The sequence below is a fragment of the Castor canadensis genome, chromosome 19 (assembly GCF_047511655.1).
Source record: "Castor canadensis chromosome 19, mCasCan1.hap1v2, whole genome shotgun sequence".
NCBI classification, from domain to species: domain Eukaryota; kingdom Metazoa; phylum Chordata; class Mammalia; order Rodentia; family Castoridae; genus Castor; species Castor canadensis.
In genome coordinates this window covers 42782380-42800728 of record NC_133404.1, presented here as the reverse complement: position 1 = coordinate 42800728, position 18349 = coordinate 42782380, and the positions used below count along the sequence as shown (strand labels likewise).

Here is an 18349-nt window from a genome sequence, read left to right as displayed (position 1 = left end):
GTGAGCCTTTTCCATGACCTCTACTAAAAACCCAAACTGAGTTGCGTGCAAGGATGACACCACTCAGACGCTTTTCCCTGACCCATGGGCACAGTGTGTGGTCTCCACTGGTTATTCCAAGTGTTTAATGCAGCGTGTGGCGCTGAGACAGCCAGCAATCCTACATCTCCACAGCTAGGACTGACACCTCGGCTACAAAACTGCACTTTCCCAGCAAGCTCTTTCTCACAGAGCCATCATCTCTAATGAGAGCCGTGACTTCCTAACTTAATGCGAAACAAAGCAGAATCTAGTTCTTAAGTATCGTGTCCACATGTTTGATACAGGAGGCGTAAAAAGGTTTTCCGGAAATGCTACAATAAAATTCTCTTTGAAAGTAAAACTTATTAGTAAGAATCAACCTATAAAAACTGAGAACTGCCAACGGTAGAGTCACCAGTCCACAAGACCCTTCTTTAAATGGGTCATAGATCTGAGAATCCCCAAGCTGATGGTGGAGGCCAGGCTGGGATCTACCTCTTCCTCTGCTTCCCCCACAAAGCAGGAACCTGCTCACTTGCTCAGCGGCCATCACACTGAGAAAGGGGCTCCAGGCTGCCCCAGGGAGGGGAGACAGGCTGAGAACCCCACGCTGTTTAACTGGCCCCCTCCTCCAGAGAAACCAAATCTAGCAACAACCTGGTTTGTAAAGGGAATGCCCCAAGTACCACCCAGCGGCGAGCATCCTGTGCTAAGACGAGGCTGCTCCAGGCACATTCACGTTTGTCAATCGTGCTTATGAAACACTGCACCTCCAGATGGCCTTGCTCAGAGGCTCTGAGGTGGCCTGATAGCTTCTGGAGACGGCAGCCGGGACTTTCTGGACTAGCTGATGAACCTAAAGGAGATACGAGGGGGATAACGCTGAGAGTGACAAGCCACACAATGGATCACCCAGAAACCCTCACAGCTCCTGTAGCCAGAATCCCAGGGTTTCAGCTGACCCTTGCCCCTGCCAGACCATGTGACATGTGACAGTAAGGCCAATTTCCTCCCTTAGCTAAGCCTCACTGGCAAACAGTGACTTGCCAGTGATCTGGAAGACTGACTGAGTTTGCAGAGCTGGTTCCTGTGTGGTGTCCAGCACAGGGCAGTGCTCCACGCTGCACAGTCACTGCTGGAGGAAGGGGAGGCAAATCATCACAGAGCTGCTGTGGCTCCAGAACAGTGAAGAGACCGTGAGCAGGGAGCAGACCATGCATTGTCTCCGCTATACAGAGTTTGTGACAGAAAGCAGATTTGCACACTGAATGTCACGTGAAAGTCTGCCACAACTGCTTGTTCACAGCCTCCCTCCTGCTAACCTTGAACCTGAGCAGACCCAGCCTGGGGCTGGGGCTGTTAACTGGCCCTCAGCCTTCTTCACGAGGCTACACACACTCAGCAATCTGCCTATGGTTTTTAAAAGCAACAAAAAAAAAAAACCCCAAACACTGGTTTCTTAAAAGCTTCGTTTTGGAATGGTTTTGCTACTAATTATGTCTAATTCTAAATTTCAAGTCATCTTAGCAAAATGAGAGCAGAAACCATTTTCTTACGTCCTGATGGGAAGTGAATGCTGGGTTTCAGAGCAGACACTAGAGGAGAAGGGGGGAGTGTGGCATAACAGAGCCAGTGAGACTGGGAGAGGCCAGGTCTCTGATGAGGGGATAGGGGACTGGGAGCAAGGGTGGAGCTGAGGCCCACCTGGGGTGTCACTGCCTGCCCCTCTGTGCAGCAACAGCCTGGCCACAGGATTAGGGGACCGGAGGTCTGTAAGGGAGACACTGCTGCCCACAGCTGCTTCTTCCTAGGGATTTAAAATAACGCTCTTGACCCAAAGTTGTCTAAGTGTTTACATGTACAGGAAAAATGTATATTTATATCTCCCTCAAACTCACAGTGCTAACAAGACAATGGGCAGGAAGTCTCAAATTACAACTCAAAACGGATCAGGGGTCATAACCGCCTGAGCACTGTGGAAAGCCTGGGTATCACGGAGACGTGCAGTCAGAGCCATCTTCCATGGCTTCTCCTCCGCCTGTGGCAGTCACACCGGACAGGCACACTGCCCTCAGCCACTCAGGGCAGCCCCCATCAACTGCTTGAACAACAGCAAGTGTCCTGACATGGAAGACTCCAGACAATTTACACACAGTTGTCCAAGTTTCAGTCTGCCTTAGCAAATCCTCAGGGTTGGAGGTGACCTGTAATGCGGTGTGTGTTTCCCCATTAAAAGTAACAAGAAGTGCTGGAGGCTGAAGTTTTCACTTAAGAGCATTTGGCGTTCAGGAACCAATTGCTGAGGTTAAGCCAAAAAGTCCTGCACTTAATTACCAAACCATGGCCCAAAGTGGTGAACCTGGCCAGTTCACAGAAGGGACTTGGCGAAAATGCCACGCCCGCAGTGGGCCACAGGTGACAGCAGTGTTTGCAGGCATTTGGGTATAGCTAAGTGGGGGCAGTAATAAGGTGAGTATTAAAAACACAAAAAATGAGGTGATCTGTAACATGGTGCCATTCACATAAAGTAAATACAACACTGTGTACAAGGCAAAGATTTCTTTTTAAAAAACATAGCTACCATCTTAAGTATTTATCAATTCTTTGTGGTAAAAACCTTTAAATCCTCTCATTCAGGTCTTCTGAAATCTGCATTGTCATTAAGCAGCGTCACCATGTTGCATAGTCTCCTGTCTGGAACTTTGCACTCTGCCAAGGTCTTCCAGTTCTAATTTTCACCTCCCACCCCCTCCCCCGCCAGGCTCTCTGTTACAGTGACCTCAGTTGTCTTAGCTTCCACTTCAAGTGAGGTCACGCATTCTTCAGTCTGGATGACTTCACTTACCATGATGTTATCACAAGTGACAGATCTGCATGCCTTTTAAAGGCTGAATACTATTCCTCTGAGTATACAGACCACATTTTTTAATTCATTCGTGTGCTGGTGACTCTCAGTTGTTTCCACCTTAGCTGTAATGCACAATGCTCAATGGACGTGTGTAAACAGCTGTGTCTTTGGCCCACTAATTTCAGTTCCTGTGGCAATTCTCGCCAGAGTGCTAATTTACAATGCCTCCAACAAGGATCCACCTTTTCCTCCACATCCTGGCCAATGCCTGTACCGTTCACCTTTTTGGTACTAGCCAGTCTAAGGGGTACGAGCTCTTTGTGCTTTTAATTTGCATTTCTCTGATGAATGGAGGCACTGAGGGGTTTTGTTTTGTTCTGATGTGCTGTTGGCCAGGATCTTCTCTTGAGAAATGTCTACTCAGTTCCTTTGCCCGTTTTTAGTGGATTATCTCTTTGCTGGTTACTGAGTAGCTGAGTTCCTGGTTTATTTTGAACATGAGCTCCTGGTCTGATGTGTGAATTGCAAATATTCCCTCCCAGCCTGTGGCTGTCTCTTTACTCTGTTATTTGCTTCCTTTGCTATGCAGAGACTTTTCAATTTGATGCAATCCCATTTGTTTATTTTTACATTCACTACAGTAAACATTTCTTAACCATATACAAAAAAAAACTAACCAAAAAGAAAAAGATGGATACGTTAGATTTTAAAATTAAGAATTTCTATTCATCAAAAGACCCTAGTAAAGAAATGGAAAAAGTGAGCCCCAAATTTGGAGAAGATGTCAGCAAAACATATCAGTGGAGGAGGACTCTTAGCCACAACATATAAAGAATGCCTGAAGATCAAGAAGAAAAGCAGACAACTGTACTGGGGAGCTGTGCGCAGAGGATGCAGACGCACCAGGACTGAGAAAGGCCACTCATTCCTCTTTAACCCATTCCACTAGGAAAGATGAACTCCCCAGTCACTTCTGAGTTTACCAACTTTATAAGAATGAATGTAAGCAGGAAATCTGAATGGGTATTTTACATTTTACAAAGCACGTAAGTAAATATCACTGGTTAACATCTCTCCTAACGCAAGGAGCTCAAGAGGAAAAGGAAAAGGCAAAGGCATCAGCTAAGCTGCGGTCTGTGTCTACCAGGGGAGCAAGTTCCTTATGTGACTACAACACAGTGGGAAGCTTTGTGTCCACAGAGATTGTGACACAACTGATTGAGCCTTAAATTAGAATATTCCGATGTGAATTGAGAAATGATCTTTTGTCTCAATGAATGGTGTATTCAGAGCAAATGAAAGCTCCGCACGTCTGCTGATATCATTTCCCCCTTACTTCAGTAATAATTAATAATGAGGGCATATATACAAGTCCTAAAAAGGAATTCCTACCGCCAGAATCCCACAAGTGCCTGAAAACACAGGCAATGACTTCCTCCTATAGATGTGCAAAAACACTGACCACAAAGAGCCAATCTAAGACGCGGTGCAACCTCTCTACTGACTTTGCTCTAAGCACCTCGGCGTCATGTACATCTAAAGCCTGTCATCCTTCACCCGTTACCTCACTCCACCACATAAGCTGTCTCCTGGGGCCAAGAGGGAGGGCGTGACTATTAATCCAAAGCACAAAAACATCAGACTGTTGTGATTTACAAATACAGCACACATGAAGTCCCACAGGGGCCCCACGTTGCCCTGGCTAAGGCCCAGATGAGCCGATATGGCGTTCCAGCCTCCTGGAGTCCCTTCAGGCCAAGTTTCAACCTCCACAAAGCACTCACACCTCGGTGAGAGCCTTGGGTCTCCTGCCACAGCTCTACAGACACGCGGTTCACCCAGCCTGGCAAACTCTGACTTTCTTCCCCATCCCGAACTCCTCCTTCAGCACTGGAGCCCAGAGTGTCCCCTAGGCCTCTGGCGACCTGTGGGGGTGCAGGGCTTTTCCTGTGTCTTCATCCCAGCAACCCAGGCTTCCGCTCCTATTCACTGTCACGAGGCCAGTGCTGTCTGTAGAACAGGCCAACCACTGAATAAATGAATTCCCTGCCTTCTCCTCAGCTCTTGTTAATAGATGTCTCTCAGGAAATTTCTAAGAAAAAAGATAAAGCAAGCTCAGTCATTACAGTAAAATGCAGACTGGCTGGCTTTCCTCACAGGCTCTTCCATTACAATTCATTTGTTCTTTTCCTAATTCCACTGTGACAGTATTCCAGTGGAACGGATATTCTAGCTCATTTTCAAAAGTGTCCAAGGAAATGACGCAATCTTTAATTTTATTCCACTTGAGTATATACTCAGCTCAGCTAAACACTCAAAGTTCTGCTTGATTAGATTTTGATTTGTTGCCACTCTGGGCATTTCAGCTCCCCAGATGGACTGCTACTTTCTACCGTATTTTTTTTCAGTGTCATACAAAGTGCTTGATTTTCTTTAGAAAAACCGTTTTCCAGTTAAACTATAATGCACACTAAGGGGGAAACGGCTCTGGTTTTGAGCACGTATGACTGAATCTAAAATGAAAGCGTAATACACAAATCCAGGAAGTAGGCTCTCTGCTTCAATAAAAGACACAATTTTCTATCAAAATGTTGGGGAATTACCACATTACTTGTAGGAAAATTTGAAAGACTAGTAACAAATAAAAGCAAAAATATTTAGAAGATTAATAATGAATTCTGAATGCATATGGACAATACCTTTACAGATCAAGGTAAACTGTAACTTGGATTTCATCCTGCTGATTTAACAGTATAAGAAAATCTAAAACATGAAGTTATAATTGTTCTCAGAAAGTGAGACAAGGGCAGACCACCGCCACTCTGCAGGTAGCTGTTTTCACCTGGTACATGTCAAGCTTTCTATGAACAGGTGGCTGAAGAAAGACGGAAACACAGTCCCTGTCATTCCCAAGGACACTCACTGCAGGGCAAATCTGAGGGCCCCCAGCCCTTACCAGAGGTGTTCTGAGAAGCCGCAAGTAACAGGCGAGGACAGAAGTCTGCACACGTGGCTTTGTTTTTACACCTCTTACATAGCGTCTGCCCCACGGTGGGTATGAGTGAGCATCACTGGGGACACCCCATGTCAGAGCCGAAGGAGCCTGGGGACGTTTGACTCACCTGGTAGTGAGTGACAGTATATGAGTAAGCCTGGAGAGGGGTTCACCCCCACTGCCCATTGGAGGAGCAAGTACTCAAGACTCAATATTCCACTAAGTCAAGGGTTCGCACCTGTAACTGTAACTGGTAGACTGAATAAACAAAGCTTTTGTATGGTAACAAACAAAAACCCCCAAACGCTCTAAGTCATGCTCCTACTTTAAATCCGTTTGATGGGGCTAGTACTTCATCTTTTTTTTTTAGGGCAAGGGAGGCACATGCTCTACCACTGAGCTATACCTCTAGCCCTGGGCTTTTTTTTTTTTTTTTCTATGCAGCTCAGGCTGGCTTTGAACTTGCTATGTATGTAGCCTAGGCTGACCTCAAGCTCTAACTCCCAAATGTAACCACCATGCCCAGCTTCTGGTTTTTTTTTAAAAACACAAACTAAGAGTTTTTTTGTATTCATTTCCTGGAGTTGCTACAACAAATTATCATGAGCTGGGTGGCTTAAAACAAAAGAAAGTTATTGTCACAGGCGAGGAGAGCTGGAATCTGAAATCAAGGTAAGGAGGTTGGTTCCTTATGGAGGCTGAGAGACATACCATCTCACGCGCCCCTCCTAGCATTGGGAGGCTGCCAAAAATCCTTGCTTGTCCTTGACTTGTGACCACACCACTCAGATCTCTGCCGCGGTCACCTGAAAAGGCGGGTCTTCTCCTATGGACCCATTCTAATCCTAACCTGCGCCTGTGAGGCTGTTTTCAAGTATGATGGTGTTCAGAAGTTCTGGTGGGATGAACTTGAGGAGAGACAGCACACAGCCCGGTAGGCGCACTGTCACAAATACAGCCCAACTCCGTAACTAACGCGTCAGCTCATTTTGATTAGGTTTAAATCAGGCAGGGCTAGATCTGTTCTTGGGGTGAGAGGGAAGTGAGAGAAAAGTCGAGGGTGACTTACAGGGCCCTGCATGTTCCATTTCTTGACATGGGTGATGGTTATCTTTTGGAAGTTCATTAAATTGCACATGTATGCATCACGTATCAATTACTGTATGTCACACTTCTGAAAAGTTCACCTTGAGGAGGAAGGATGGGTCCCTGGAAGAAAGACATCTCTCCCTGCAGGGCCAGTCCCAGGGCCGAGGCCTTTGGAGAAGGACAGGGCTCCCTCCTTCCCCTCCTCCACTGCTGCCCGTTTCCAGGCAAGGAGGACTCCAGAGAGGCCAGAGGGGTTCCTGGAAGATACAAGTAGATCTGTCACTCTCGGGCCTGTTGGATCTTTCAACTTCTCTGTGGGGCATTTTGAGATTTCTGAGAGTTCCTCTGGGTCCCTCTCACTGCATCTCATTCAGTGGGCAGGGCCTCTCTCCCCACTGGCTTTGCCAAACCTCCCTCCCTTTCTACAAAGCGCAGGCCCCATCTCCTTCAGCACTGGGTGTCCTGAGCTGGAAGCCAGCTTCTGGGGAGGAACTCCCAGGATGTCTACTGAGATCCAGCATGGGCCCACAACTAAGTGTGTGCCCAGAGCCCCTCTCCAGCACTGGTGTACTACGCGGGGAGGAACAGTGACACACAAAGGTCTGAGCCTACTCGGCTCTAGGGAAGAGGCTCTGCCCGCCTGGCATGGGTGCTTCTGTCCTGCAATGAGTCTGCCATGGTCAACTACTGGGGTACTTTCCTCGATTGTTTCCTCATGGCACTTTGAGGGCCTGTAAGAAACCATCCATTCACTGCTCCGAAGTCCTGCGAGAGCTGGAGTCTGAATGGCACAAATGAAGAGCCAAGAGGAAGGAAGGGGGCGCAGTCCCTGCAGGTCAGGTGGCACTCACACAAGCAGAGGAGTGTGGACAGCCACCAGGGTCACAGGAGGCAGACCTCAAGGAAGGCAGTGAGGCTATGTGGCTTTCATGTTGGCAGGGTGACATTCGTGCTGTAAATGTTTTCAAGCCAGTTCGTCAGCAATAAAGGGGCTAAGGTGCCACATTAGGCCCATGTTTTGGTGGTGAGTTTTCGGGTTTAGATAATCAAGCTGGTAATTTGGGAAGGTGGCATTAGTGACTGCTAGACGTCACTTCAATCAGAACCCCCATGTGTGCTACTGGCTGTCGTCACACGTATACACCGCTTCCGTAAACCCAAGGATTAAATAAGGCCTTGTTCAGAGGGTGAAGCAAGAAAGCCATGAGACACACTGGTTACAGACCCAGTCTCAGGACACCAGGAAGATGACCTGTTGACATTCCAAGAGCTCCCAAATCCCAATGGAGGACTCCCTGCTCCTGTGACAGTTCTTCACAAAAGAACTTCACCAAAATCTCTGTCAGGACCATTCACAATAAACACAGCTTAGCCTTTTCTCTTTCATTTCATTCATCCATTTACTAGTTTGGGATTTTAATTTCTTCAAAGGAGAGAAGCTTAAGGACCTTACCCCTAGGGGCTCCTGCTGGCCTCCAGGGAGCCACAATAGTGGGGCTGACAATGTCCTGATGGCCTGTGACCCCCAACTCCAGTTTACATGGCTCTGAGAATACTGCTTGCTCTACAAATGACTCTGCTACCCCTTGTAGCCATTTTTGCTATTTAGCGTCTACTTCTGTCTAGTGATTACCGTCATCAGAATATAAACCTGTATTTCTTTAGACGTTGTCTGCTTAACCCTCTATGGAAAACGGTAGAATTAAAATAGTTTTAATATTCCTGCCCCATTCTCTGTTGCAGAGGGGAGTCCGCTATGCTGTACAGCTTCTTCTCTCCACTATAGCTCACCTGTCAGCCTGAGGGCCTGGCTGTGGAAACTCGTGTGGAAGCTGGGTGCTGCTTTTACCCCGTCAGATGGAGTCACACCCATCTACAGTTCTTTTGCTATCATTTTCCGGCAACCTTGGTGGACTCATGCCCGTCTGGGACGATTCCTCGATGAAAGTTTTGTGAGAACATTCTCAATTTCTTACATTTAAAAGCTCGCCTGCAGTTTGTATACTTATAAAACCTCCAGGCCACGCTTAGTTAAGTCTTTTGTCACTGTCATGTCAGTAACCTCTCAAGCTTGCTAGGCAGGCTCTCTATCACTTGAGCCATGCCACCAGCCCTTTTTTTTGTGAAGGGTTCTTTGAGATAGGGTCTCTCAAACTATTATCCCAGACTGGCTTTGAACTCTGATCCTCCTAATCTCTGCCTCCTGATTTCAGGTGTGAGCCACCAGCACTTGGCAGGACTGGCAATTTATGTGACATTTTCCTGGCACAGGGTAGATTCAAGCTTTCTCATACTACTGGAAATGTCTCTTGGTTTGTAACTTAAATTTCTGGTTTTGTCTACTGTTACCTGTTTCCTTCAGGGACTTTGTGTTTTTCCACCATATCTGCCATTAATCCTTCTAAGATACTTCTACCTCACTTTGCTCATTAACTTCCTATTTTCCATACAGTATCTCCTTACTCTAAATTGTGCCTTTGTTTCTTTAATGGCTTTTCTTTCTTCACTTTGCTTCCTGAACTCAGATCCTTTTCCTATTGGCTTGCCATCTTATCCCTTTTGTATTTCTAGGTTTTTTGTTTTTTTTTTTGTACTGGGGTTTGAACTCAGGGCCTTCACCTTGAGCCAGTCCACCAGTCCTTTTCTGTGATGGATTTTTTTTTCGAAATACGGTCTCGTGAACTATTTGCCCTAGGCTGGCTTTGAACCGCAATCCTCCTGATCTCTGCCTCTGAGTAGCTGAGATTACAGGCGTGAGCCACTGGCACCTGGCTCTGGTTTTTGATAAGACATAGACTGACACTTTTTTTAGCCTGTAAAATATTTGGTTATAACTTGCATTTGCTCAGGGTCAATGTCTATCTAGTGAGAGCTTCTTTCTTGTCCTCTTGTTTTTTCATGTTTTCTCCACCATAATTTTTCTTATGTTTGACCACTGGACCAGCTGTTTTTGGAAGATTCCCTTGGTAGCAGAGCCAGGGCCATGCTAGTCTGTCTGTTTCTGGACAGGACGGTGCGTGCATGGCAAGGAGAGTGCAGGAAGGTGTAGGAAGGTGTTCAGAGGGAAGCCCCTGCTCTTCCTGCTACTCAGGTCAGGCCTCTTCCTGCAGGGACTGCCTGGTAAGTCTTCACTCAATCCCAACTCTGAATTTTGGAATGAAGGTAGATCCAGTGAAGCTCTGACCACCGGCTTGTGTGTCTCAAAGGGAGGACTTTAGGTCTCAGTTCCAGGGTATCTGGAAAAATGTTATTTGCCAGGCTTTTCTTTGTTTTCTGGTCCTTGCTTCTCTTTTTCTGAAATCTGTAGCTCCAAGTGTCTTGTGTACTTCCTCTCCTACTCCTGCTTCAATCTTTCAAAAACTACTTGTTTTCTGGGCTTGGTGGTTCAGACATCTCCTAATTTCTTCAAAGATGGAATTTTTATGTTTCTTTTCCTTCTGGTTGCTTGGGGTAATTTCCCTGAGGAAGACGGAGAAAGACTAGATTTTTCTCCATACCATGCTCAAATATTTTTCTACTACTTTGTTTCCTCCAAAACCAAAATGGTTTTAAAATTATTTTGACTGTAAGGTAATACAGTCACTCAGAAATCCAGACAATGAAGAGGGTAGATGGGGAAACAAAGCTTTTTTACCTGAAATTGCATTTTTTAAGTATCCCTATTAACATGCAAGCATGTATCTTTTTTTCTAATACACAGAAACCATCTTCCTGTTTTTTCCCACTTAAAACTAAGTCTTTTGGAACTATAGGTCTAAATTACCATTTTTAATAGCTACATGGTATTCAAGAACTTCCTCTTAACCAAGAGCATCATGGGAACTGAGATGTTTAAACTTTAAAATAGACAGTTCCATAAAACAAAAGCCACACCCCTTAAAGATCAAAGTTTCCACATTCCAGCTTCCTCGTAAGTCAGAGAGAATGAGGGGTTTGTTCTCCAGGTTTCTAGAAATAAAATCAGCAAGCGCTGGTCTTTAAAAGCTAGGTGGCCACGGGTTCTTTTCTAAGGTTACTATCCACGACCTTTGTTCCTGCTGTAATAAATACACCACGTTTTCCTGGCTTCTCGTTTGCGAGATGGATATTATCTAAACAGCAGTCATCTGCGTCTTCCACCAAGGACGGACGATCTGTCCAGCCATTAGTGAGGGACACGGGGCTTCCACAGACGGGCGAGCCTGTGGCTGGGGTCGAGCCAGGGACTGTGTGCACACGGCCTGCGGGTTTTTGCTAGCCCGTTTCCTTAATTAGCCGAGACTTCAAGCTGTACAAACACTGACACTCAAGGCTGGCCGTAGCTGTGAAGTAAGAGGAAAAGACCTGGGGAACAACTTTGTCAAAGCAATGTCCCCTATACAAACGAACAGACTCCAGATGGCAAAGCGCCACCACGTGCCAAGGAACAAAGCTGTGAGACAGTATCACTCGCAAAGCATCTCCCGTGCTAGGGGCGGCCCGTGGCCAGGATGCACCCCCACAGAACACGCAACCCCCAGCGCAGCGAAAGGCGTCACGGGAGAGGAAGAGGCACAGTGGAGCTGGAGAAGGCTCCAGCTCACCCCTGCCAAGTGCGACTGCGGCCACTGCTAATTGCAGATGTGGCAACAGAGCCCGGGAGTGGCTCACCTGCTTGCAGGCACTGAGTATGGGGTGTGCAGCTTCGACTGAGCCTGAGTGACCCGTGGCCACACTCAGCTCCTGGACATGGGTGTCGGGGGAGGGCTTCATGTACTACACCAGCTACAGGAGCTCAGAAGTGGGTGTCGGTGATCTTCACTGAGATGGTCAGAAGACGCCAGAATCAGGTTGGGTCTGAAACAGCAGGCTGGACTAGAGCAAGCGGACAGGCAGAGAAAGGTCTGTGTGAGCAAAAGGGCAGGGGAGAAGCGTGAAGATAAGTCTAGTGGCCACATGGGTGACACCAAGCACAGATCCCTCAGTGAGCTGGTAAGGTCTGCTCTGGAATCTGGGGTCAGGGCCAGTGATACAAAGATCTGGACACCGAGTCCCACTTGGCCTCTTACCGTGCGGCTTGGGCCTTATTCTAGTTTGCCAAGAAAGAGATGCACCAGCTATGGGTTCAGCTTTAGAGAACAGAAGACATTATACATCTTACAATTTACAGTCTTTTATTATGTACAGACTTGCTACCATAAGGAGACTCAGTAGTTATCCATTGGGTTTATCTTCTTATCCGTGTAAATTAATTGTACAGTGTACTTTGAGCAGAGTCACCGCTCTGCTGGGGGCAAGCCCGTTGCCCTGTGACCAGACTCAGTGGGTCTCCATGCATTTTCACATGCTGAGATTTATGCATGTGCTGACCAGGTTCACCCCGCCCAGCATCCTTTCCTTTGCCCTCCCTACGCCTGGGCCAGGCTTAGATGTAAAACTGTCATTCAGTCATTTTTTTGGTGAGGGCTTCACACTTGCTAGGCAGGCTCTCTACCGCTTGAGCCACTCCACCAGCCCCTTTCCCTTTTGCACTGGCTTATTTTGGGGACAGGGGCTCACTTTATGCCTAGGATGCTGTGGACTGTGATCCTCATATTTGTGCTTCCTTTTGCAGCTGGGATATCAGGTATATTCCAACAAGTCCAGCCATTCATTAGTTGAGATGGGGTCTCGTGATCTTTGTGCCCAGGCTGGCCTCAAACCTTGATCCTCCTGATCTCTGCCTCTCAAGTAGCCAGGATTATAGGCCACTAAGCTGGTCTTTATAGAGCAATTTTTATACACTAAACCTACAGAGTACTGAAGTTACAGAAATGAAATGTGGTCCTATCTTCCAGAAGATAAATATAAAAGGGTAAAAAAATATAAACAATTACAACACTGTGAATGTTTAACAACAAAAACATATACAGAGTGGGACTGAAAAGTGACTAATTTGCTGCCAAGAGGTGGGGTAGAAATCACAACATTTCTCAGAGGAGTGATGCCTGCTGAGGTAAGTCGTGAAGGGAAAGTAAGTCTCGGCATTCTAGAAAAGAATGAGCATTCTTTTCTAGAAGAGCATTCTAGAAAAACATGTACAAAGGGACAGAAGAGTGCATTCACGGGGCACACTCAGAAACAGCAGGTGGGGAGGCCAACCAGAAGCTTCCACAGTAGGTGAGGCGCAGAGGGACGGGTCCCATGACAGAGGGCCTTGCTCGGCAGTGAGGTGAGCACACAAGTGCCAGGCACTGGTGCCAGGCTGAAACAGCAAAACGAATTCCAGACACCTGCAGAGCTGACAGCGAGTGACTACTGCTCACTGCTCGCAGGAGGAGGAGGCCAGTGACTGTGGCTGAGGACAGGGAGGCTGAGGGGTGGATTCCGGGGAAGGCACCGAGCAGGTTCAAGGTCCTGAAGACATTCCACAAGCAGGAGATCGAGCTCAAAGTCAGAGGAGCTGCTTCAGACATCTCCAGGACTGCACAAAGGGAAGGAGCTGAAATGGTGGTGGCCTCCCCTGAGCAGAGCTACAGCTTATCTGGGAAGGGACGAGAGAGTGACAGGGCTCCATGGAAGGAGAATTCCGCTGAGTCAGCCTCTCTGGCCATTCTCCTCAGTAGCTCCTGTCCCCCACCCTCCTTTGGTGGCAGGAGAGACCACCAGATGCCCCGTCAGCCTTCTCTGAAGGACTCCATGGCACACAGAACCCTCGACTGAGGGACCTGCTGGAGGGGGAAGGGTTCTATGGAACACTTCTTCCTCCCTGCTAAATCAAGAGGGTCCCTTCTTAACTGCCTTTGTGAGTGGATGACACAGCTTCACGCCCAGCCCACACCCTTCGTCCTTCCTGGAGACTTCTCGTCTTGAAGAGAGCTTTGTGGTAATGGATGCTCTTGGTACAGCTGAAGTCTTACTTGACCCTGTCACTCTCAGATGACAGTGACAGGGTGTCCAGCTTCAAAGAAAGGTCTTGGCCAAGGATGACTATGCAAAGGAGTGACCTTCTATCTCTCAGCTTTAAGGGCTGTGTTTTACTACTGTACTTTCCCATAATTCCACTCAGCCTCCCCTACCCCTCCCTCCCTCCCTCCCTCCCTCTCTCTCTCTCTCTCTCTCTCACACACACACACACACAAATATATCAATGCAAGTAAAATGCTGTATGTTTGGAAGGGAGATGAATGCAAATGGATTTTCTAAGTACAGAAGAGAAGCTTTAGTGAAAAAAATAGTCTAAATTGTGAATGATGCTCTCAAGAAAGTTATTTAGAACAGAAGATTCAGGACAGATCTGAAGAGTCTGATGTGAATATAAGGGGTGGGGGGGCAGGGTGGGGGGGGAAGAAAAGGAAGGCAGCAAGAGTAAGAAAGAAATGCAAGTTCGACTATTGCTAACACTAATTTATTGGGAAATATCTTTTAATGGAAAGTTAGGAGCTCATGACCCAAACAGATGACACAACTGAGCAAGCAAAGAATGAGTTTCCTATTGACTTGTGAAACAGCAGGCCAGACAACACTGCAGACAGACATACAAACTGGTACATCTGTGAAGGACAATTTAGCAGTAAACCCAGCAGGCTTTAAAACACTCACGCTCGTGGACTTTGCAGGTTAAGTTACACAAACATCTCCTAAACAAAGATCAGATTTTGTACTATGTATATGATTACATATTTTTAAAAAGCAGAAAAAACTTTCAGAATTGTGGCATGAGAAAAGGTTCTATGGCCATTCACCTTGATAGCTAAACGTTGCCAGCAATTGTGTTTAATTCTATTCCTACACAATGTCCAACTATGAGGTGTTCACAGTGACACAGAATATCCCCACCTGAGTTTAGAAAGCAGGTTTCAACTGGGTCAGTGGCTCACACCTGTAATTCTAGCTACTTGGGAGGTTGAGGTTGGGAGGAATAAGGTTTGAGGCCAGCCTGGGCAAACAGTTTGTGAGACCCCCATCTCCAAAACAACCAGAGCAAAATGGATGGTGGAGTGGCTCAAGTGGTAGAATATCTGCTTTACAATCATGAAGCCCTGAGTTCAAGCCCCAGTCCCACCAAAAAAAAAAAAAAAAGATTTCAGAACAGTATGCTGTAGGAGATCATTATTTACTTTTTCAATCCACAGAAAAACGAAGGAAGGATATGCAATGACAAAACAACAACAACAACAACAACAACAAAAACAGTGAGCTAGCCACAGGTGGCTCACAACCTAGCTACTCAGAAGACAGAGATCAGGAGGATCGAGGTTCGAAGCCAGTCAAGGGAAATAGTTTGAGAGACCCTATCTCAAACAAACCATCACAAAACAGGGCTGGAGGAGTGGCTCAAGTGGCAGACTGCCTGCCTAGCAAGTGTGAGGCCCTGAGTTCAAACCCCAGTACTGTCAAAAAAACAACAACAACAAAAAACAAACCAGTGATTCTAAGTAGTGAAACACCATGATTTTTACTTTGTTTACGTTACTGGCATCTTAGTTTTCTAGAATGAACATGTATCATTTCATAGTAAAAGAATGAAATTATGTAAATCTTGTAGGGTGTACAAGCAAAAGATTTAGTCATTTTATGACACTGTTTCACAAAAATTGGTGCTGTGCCATGGGCAGCTCTGTGAGGTGACAGGGAATGTCCCCACTTGGTCACCTGTGCACTTCCTTAGAGCACAGATGGCTAAGCACTCTTGGTTATTATGTCACAGAGCCTGGACAATGAGGTCTCCGCACACTTAACTGCAAGCAGCTTCCCAGGCACAGCGCTGTCACACTGCCTCCACACTGCCTGAAAAAGAAGCGCATCCTCTCCACCTCACCTCTGCTTTGCAAAGAGCCAAAGACAGGCTACATTTTAGGGAAGCTCTGACAGCAGGTGTGGAGCCCAGCCGCAGTGACTCCATGCTCCCAGTTCAGCAGGGCTCCAGGGCGTCCTGGGTGGGCAAGGAGGGGAAGGGAGAGGGGAGGCCTTTCAATTCCGTAGCTTCTCTTTACCCCTAAGAACTGCAGAGTAATAATCTATCCATCAAAGTCCTAAGAGAGAAAATTAGGGGCTCCTAAGCCAAATCAGCTACAGACAAGCAATGTTTTAAAAAAAATCGTGTTGTCTACAGAAAGAAAAATGTGTTATGTCACAAACCGGAGTACGCACAGTACAGCTGAAACACAAGCTTCCACTCCTGCTCTTCCTACACACAGGGCCCTGTATTATTTTATATTCTGTGTTGTTTCAAAGCAAGGTTGTAGTTAGTTTTAAAAACAGCTTCGAGTGTTTTGGCCCCGCATGCACTGAGAAGTGGAGACCTGTGTCCTTCTCTGGAATCTGGGGCAGAAGCGATGCCATGTAACCTGTGAGGCAGGCTAAGCATGTGACTGACCTGTGTTCTTGGAGTGCTGGCTCTCTGGAGGGCTCCTCTAGGGAACTCTTGGGATGCAGCTGGCATGGCGTGAGAAGCGCTAGGCAAAGAGGCCACTGCAGGTACCAGGTCTTCGGCCCTACCAACCCGATCCAACCAGCCCTCAAGGTCCCCAGCCCAGCACTGAAGGAGCCTCCTGGTCACCTTGAGCCTCACTTGGCACAGCAGAATAAGCCACCCTGCGTGCTGTCCCAGGCCCTGGCCGCAGGGTCACGAGCATAGTGAATGTTTAATGCCACTAAGTGTGGGGTAGCTTAGTTCTCAGCAGCAGTAACCAGAATCACACTGAGACCCAGTGTCAGGCCCCATGGGGTTCGGAGGGCCCTGGGCAACACGGGCAGCCTGGCACTGTGTGTGGAGTTCCCACAGGTGAAGCTCTGCAATTGAGGACAGATGGGCAGGTGGGGTGGGGAAAGGCAGACTGAGAGGCTTTGCCCCAAATACGAAGATCAGCAAGAAACAGACTGAGCCCACACCCTGAAGCTGAAAGTACCTGAGTTTCAAGGCGCGTCTGGCTTCCTGGGGAAGGCCCCATGTCCCTGCGTGACAACCTGCCAAAACAGATACTTAAAGGTTCCTGTGCCCTGCACGATGTTCTTGTCTGAAAGCTGTCAGCCCTGTCTTTGGCTTCAGGTGTTCCTAACAGGTACTTCCATCTAAGAGTAAACTCAGATTATCCTGTTAGGATTGGCAGAGGCTAAGGGGGGAGGGGTGAACAAGAAGCACCTTGGTGGGCAGGGCATGCCCGGGCCTTGGATCAGAGAACATCAGTGTCACTAGGTCCTCGCAGTTCCTTTCCTTAAATGCCCCTAGTCATGCTAGTGAAGAAGGACTGGCTCTGAGGACAAGAAAGAGACTGATGACTCAGACGGCACTCCCTCAAAGAGCAGGTGACTGGAGGGACCAGCAGGAAGGGGCGAGCCTGCACCAGCAACTAGCAGGCTTCCTCTTTGCCCCTGTATTCCACCCAGGTCTCGGGTCTATGGGATGTACATCGTCCCCCACTAGCGATCCTCTCTGGACCCCCCCACTGACACACCCAGCATGCTTTACTAACGTCCTAGGTGCTTCTCGGTCTCCTCAAGCTGACAATCAAAATTCACCATCACACAGCTACTCAGGAGGCAGAGATCAGGAAGATCTCTGTTCAAGTCCAGCCTGGGCAAAAAGTTACCAAGACCCCACCTCAATAAACAAGCTGGACCTGGTGGCATGCACCTGTCACCCCAGCTACATAGAAGGGATATGTGAGAGGTGAGAGCCCCTATCTGAAAAATAACTAATGCAAGAAAGGGCTAGAGACTTTTCTACCAAACCATAGCTAACAAAATTTAAAATAATCTTGTATATCACCTGTCACCTATACCAAGTTCCTTGGCATGAGAGTACCTAAGTCCTCACAAGAAGAGTTCTACTCAGCCTCAAGGGCCAACAGGACCAGGGACCTGGACACTTCTTTAGAGAAGGAAGCATAGAGGCAGGAAGGGGACCATCCTAACCTGCTCCCCACACAAGTACTATGCTTCTGGATGTCCATAAAGAGAACGACGTTCTAATGATGCCAACACCAGAATCTATCTCTAGAACAGAGAAAGAACGTTTTCATTACAGGTCAAAGGCAATTGTCCTGAATGTAAAGGCCACCTACGCCTCAAGGTAAAAATGACCAAAGAGCAGAAACAAGCGGCAAAGACAGAATGATCAATTCCAATAATACATTAAAGATAATCTCACTAATCAAGTGAGTACATATTCAAATGATGACTTCTATCTGTGAAACTTAGCAAAGATTTTTAAGAAAAGTAATTTCAGGGGCAGCAAAAATGGGGCTGTGTAAGTGGGTGCAACAGAGGACAACCTACCACTGGGTTCCAACCTACCACTGGGTTCCAAATCCTTGTTCTACATCAGGAACTACTCTAAAGAAATCCCGAGGTGGGAATGTAAACTAGTACAACCACTCTGGAAAAATATTTGGAGGCTACTTAAAAAGCTAGACATCGATCTACCATTTGATCCAGTAATACCACTCTTGGGGATA

General features: G+C 47.1%; 1 protein-coding gene across 4 annotated transcripts in view; it reads right to left on the bottom strand.

Annotated features, from left to right (window-relative positions):
- Pde8a (phosphodiesterase 8A) overlaps positions 1-18349 on the bottom strand; it is a 102740-nt gene that overhangs the window by 56742 nt on the left and 27649 nt on the right. For 3 of the 4 annotated variants that reach the window (XM_074062156.1, XM_074062152.1, XM_074062153.1), the window contains exon 2: positions 7052-7210. The exons of the other annotated variant lie outside the window; for it this stretch is intronic. In XM_074062156.1, coding sequence (XP_073918257.1) covers positions 7052-7210 — 159 coding nt within the window. The remainder of the gene's footprint in view (positions 1-7051; positions 7211-18349) is intronic. 4 annotated transcript variants of the gene reach the window in all.